The 4250-nt window shown below is 36.7% G+C and overlaps 1 protein-coding gene across 1 annotated transcript; it reads left to right on the top strand.

The window, feature by feature from the left end:
* The first annotated feature begins 1484 nt into the window (after window positions 1-1484).
* On the top strand, window positions 1485-3470 carry LOC106755535. The gene is made up of 3 exons (XM_014637707.1): window positions 1485-2119; window positions 2231-2803; window positions 3164-3470. The coding sequence occupies exons 1-3, from the start codon at window positions 1485-1487 to the stop codon at window positions 3468-3470; spliced, it is 1515 nt and encodes a 504-aa protein (XP_014493193.1).
* Window positions 3471-4250: the final 780 nt, after the last annotated feature.

Raw genomic sequence — 4250 nt, 5'->3', positions numbered from 1 at the left:
CTCTGTTACAAATAAGAGATGAAATGATCAGGTCAGGACCATTATCCAATATGTTGTGATTGGTATTATTAACAAAATATAGTTCAGGAGAAATAAACTGAGATTTTGTAAGATAGATTATCATTACATGAACCATAAAACTTTTGTAAATCTAATCTCGTAGGTAGCATTGAGCTGGTAGCATAAACAACATTAAGGAATTTTCTATATTGGATGTCATTGTTGTATTCGAACATTAAGCCTTACATTTGACATTAGTTTGCCTATTGACTTTTAAAACTGATGTGTTGAGGCAAGGTAATCAACATTATATAGATTATATTATGATTTTTTATAGTATTATGAAACAATATTTATCTCAATCCTTATCTTTATTTGTTCAAACAAAGTGGTTAGCAACAACACTTATCTCACAAGTATCCACAGTAGCAGCCATGTACCTAATCTCACAAGTAGAGCTTGTCACAATATATTGTTTTCATGAACACTACCAATTTGGATCACGTTCAATTATGAATGCATTGGTTATAATGCTTTTTCTATGAATCTTATTTATGAATGGCTAACAACCGTTACATATACATTATCTTAGACACTTATCCCAAATCATGCTTTCAATTCACACAGAATTGAAAATCCGGTTGGCCATTCCAACAAAAACAACAAAGATAGATGGGCTAAATTATTTTATGTTATTGTTAGGAACACTTTATTTAGGGTAAGTGTCCTAATATACAAGCTTATTGACTAAATCTTCATTAATTGGTCTGCATACAGAACATGGATCATCCTCCACCAAATCGTGCATGGATGTATGATAGGTGCTATAGAGGAAGAGGTGCTTTGAAAGAGTCATTCGTATTGGGTGTTGAAGAGTTCATAATTAAAGCTTGTGAACAAGAACGTTATCGAAGAGATGGAGGGCTTCGATGTCCATGTTTAAAGTGCGATTGTAAAAAGATTCTTAACGAAAGAGTTGTCAAGGTTCACCTCTACAAAAACGGTTTCAAGCCTAATTATTTCATTTGGGAGGATCATGGGGAAACCATGCCAGAAACTGATTTATTAATGATGTCACTTCGAGGGGTATGCAAACAGAAGGTGAACCAAATGAACATGTTATGACGATGGAAGACATGGTGCATGATGCTCTTATGCAAAGACAACCCTTCCAAGCATCAAATTCTTCTAACATGGAAGAGGCTCCAAATGAAGAAACTCAAAGGTTTTATAACCTTTTGTTGGAGGCAAATACGCCTTTGTATGAAGGAGCATCAGATTCCACATTATCAATGTGTGTGAGGCTTTTAGCATGCAAGTCGAATTGGAATATTCCTAACCAATGCTTATATTTCATTGGAAATATGGATTTGGATGCAACACCCATCAAATCTGGTTTGCCGAAAACTTACTACGATGCAAAAAAGATAGTGTCGAAGCTGTGATTACAGTCGCAGAGGATTGATTGTTGCGTGGATGGTTGCATGCTATTCTATGATAATGATTATGGAAAGAATGATGGAGCATTTGTTGAATGCAAATTTTGTGGGAAGCCAAGGTATCAACAACACAAGATAGGAGCAAGTTCTAAAAACCAAGTTCCTGTTAAATCCATGTTCTATTTTCCAATAATTCCAAGACTCCAAAGAATGTATGCCTCAAAAGAAACTACAGCAGAAATGACATGGCACCATCACAATAGGTCGTCAAATGGGGTTTTGCGTCATCCATGCGATGGAGAGGCGTGGAAGCACTTTGATAGAGTACATCCTGATTTTGCCATTGAGCCACGCAATGTTCGACTTGGTTTATGCTCTGATGGTTTTAATCCATATGTTCAAGCGTCAAATATACCATATTCATGTTGGCCAGTAATTGTGACGTCGTACAATCTTCCTCAAGATATGTGCATGTCTAAACCGTACATGTTTTTGACTTGTCTCATTCCGGGGCCATGCAATCCAAAGGTAGGCATTGATGTATACCTAGAGCCCTTGATAGATGACTTGAAAAAGTTATGGAGTGGTATCCTAACATACGATATTTCAAGGCGACAAAACTTTATCATGAGGGCGATGTTAATGTGGACAATTAATGATTTTCCTGCTTATGGTATGTTGTCTGGATGGAGGACCCATAGTAAATTGGCTTGTCCACATTGCATGGAGCATTCAAAGGCTTTTAGATTATATCATGGGCAAAAATATTTGTGGTTTGACTCCCATTGAAGGTTTTTACGAAATGAACATGCCTTTAGGAGAAATAGGAATGCTTTCAAAAAGGGGGAAGTGGACATGGAAGATGCGCCACCTTATTTGACGGGAACTGAAGTTTGGAATAGAGTTAATGGTTATCCTAAAGTAACGCAAAATGGTGCACCACCAAGAATAGATGGATATGGTGAGTGGCATAATTGGACGAAAAAGAGCATCTTTTGGGATCTACCATATTGGAAGGATAATTTGTTAAGGCATAATCTTGATTTGATGCATATTGAGAAGAATTTCTTTGACAACATTTTTAATACCGTGATGAATGTCAGTGGGAAGTCAAAAGACAATGAAAAGGCCCAAATGGATTTAGGTTTGTATTGTAGACGAAAAGACTTGGAGCTCAAAACTCATAGTAATGGAAAGATGTTCAAGCCAAAAGCTAATTATACACTTTCAGTAGACCAATCAAAACAGGTCTATCATTGGTTGAAAGATCTTAGGATGCCTGACGGATATTCTTCTAACTTGTCGCGGTGTGTTGATGTGAATAGGGGAAAGGTCATTCGGATGAAAAGCGATGACTGCCATGTGTTTATCGAATGCTTACTTCCTATAACGTTTAGTTCTTTACCGACTTATGTTCTCAATCCCATTATAGAAGTAAGTCATTTCTTCAGAGATTTATGTTGTACAACATTGAACGAGGTCGACGTTCAGAAGATGGAAGAAAACATTCCATTCATTCTTTGTAAGATGGAGAGAATATTCCCCCCTCATTCTTTGATTGTATGGAACATCTCCCTATACATCTTCCATATGAGGCAAGACTCGGTGGACCGGTCCAATATAGGTGGATGTACCCATTCGAAAGGTGACAATATCTTGTTGTATTGTTCAATTTTATTTTACATATTTCATGATCCTAACATACAACTTTTGAAATTGTATAGGTTCATGGGATATGCTAAACGTTCAGTTAAGAATAAAGCTAGAGTTGAAGGATCTATTTGCGCATCATATTTGCACAAAGAAACAACTCATTTCTGTTCCCACCACTTCAAGAACTTTATGTTAACACAACAAAGAAATAGAAATGAAGTAGACATTGAAATTGAAAGGACAACATTATCAGTGTTTGACCAAGCTGGTCGTCATTCCGGGAGGGAATCAACTCATTGGCTAAGTGACGAAGAATTGAGATCAGCTCATGTTCATGTCTTGATCAATTGCAATGAAGTTCAACCTTATCTTGAGTAAGGCTCCAAATAAATTGCATTTCTTAGGTTGTTGTTGTTATCTATTAAATTGAAATTGACCGAATATTGTCGTACCTATGAACAACTCATTCTTTCATACCTATCAACTTTCTGAGTCAAACAGTTCGGCATACATACATGCGAATTTCCCATTGTGGTTCAGGCAAAAAGTACGACTTCGAGCCATTCTTAGAGATTCATTTATTTGTAAATTATTTAATTCAAGATTTTCAAATACTTTATGGTTGTAGGTTCATGACGAGCCTTTGTGTGTGAGGAGCCAACATCTTAGAGATTTATCGCTTGCTCCTTTAAGATGTGTAAAGGAATGGCATACCTACTTTGGGAATGGATATAAATTTCATACCTATGCATGGAGCCAGGCAAGAGGACTATAAATAGTGGGGTTCATGTTAAAGGTCTTATAGAAGGGGCTGAAGATGATTTCTATGGTGTCATTAAGCACATATATGAGCTCGAGTACAATACCTCAACCATTGAAAAGAAGATTGTATTATTTTATTGTGATTGGTTTGATCCATCAAGAGCAGGGACAAGAGTGGATTCAAAGTATGGGATTGTGGATATTCGAATGGATAAAAGATATGTCTTGTTTGATCCTTTTATAATTGCACATAATGTAGAACAAGTGTATTATGTACCATATCCTGCATCACGCACGGACAAACGGGGTTGGTGTGTTGCAATAAAGACCAAACCTAGAGGTCGTATAGATTCTAATGAGGTAGAANTCGAGGTGCCATACCAAGTGGAGGAAATG

This window comes from Vigna radiata, unplaced genomic scaffold (genome assembly GCF_000741045.1).
Source record: "Vigna radiata var. radiata cultivar VC1973A unplaced genomic scaffold, Vradiata_ver6 scaffold_213, whole genome shotgun sequence".
Lineage (NCBI taxonomy): Eukaryota > Viridiplantae > Streptophyta > Magnoliopsida > Fabales > Fabaceae > Vigna > Vigna radiata.
The sequence above is the reverse complement of the archived record's forward strand: the minus strand, read 5'-3'. Positions and strand labels throughout refer to the sequence as shown.

Coding starts and splice junctions, on each gene's coding strand:
- LOC106755535 (XM_014637707.1), top strand. CDS start 1,485: ATGCTATTCTATGATAATGATTATGGAAAGAATGATGGAGCATTTGTT. Junction 2,120..2,230: donor TTTCCTGCTTATGGTATGTT/GTCTGGATGGAG, acceptor CTCCCATTGAAG/GTTTTTACGAAATGAACATG. Junction 2,804..3,163: donor AAAAGCGATGACTGCCATGT/GTTTATCGAATG, acceptor GAAATTGTATAG/GTTCATGGGATATGCTAAAC.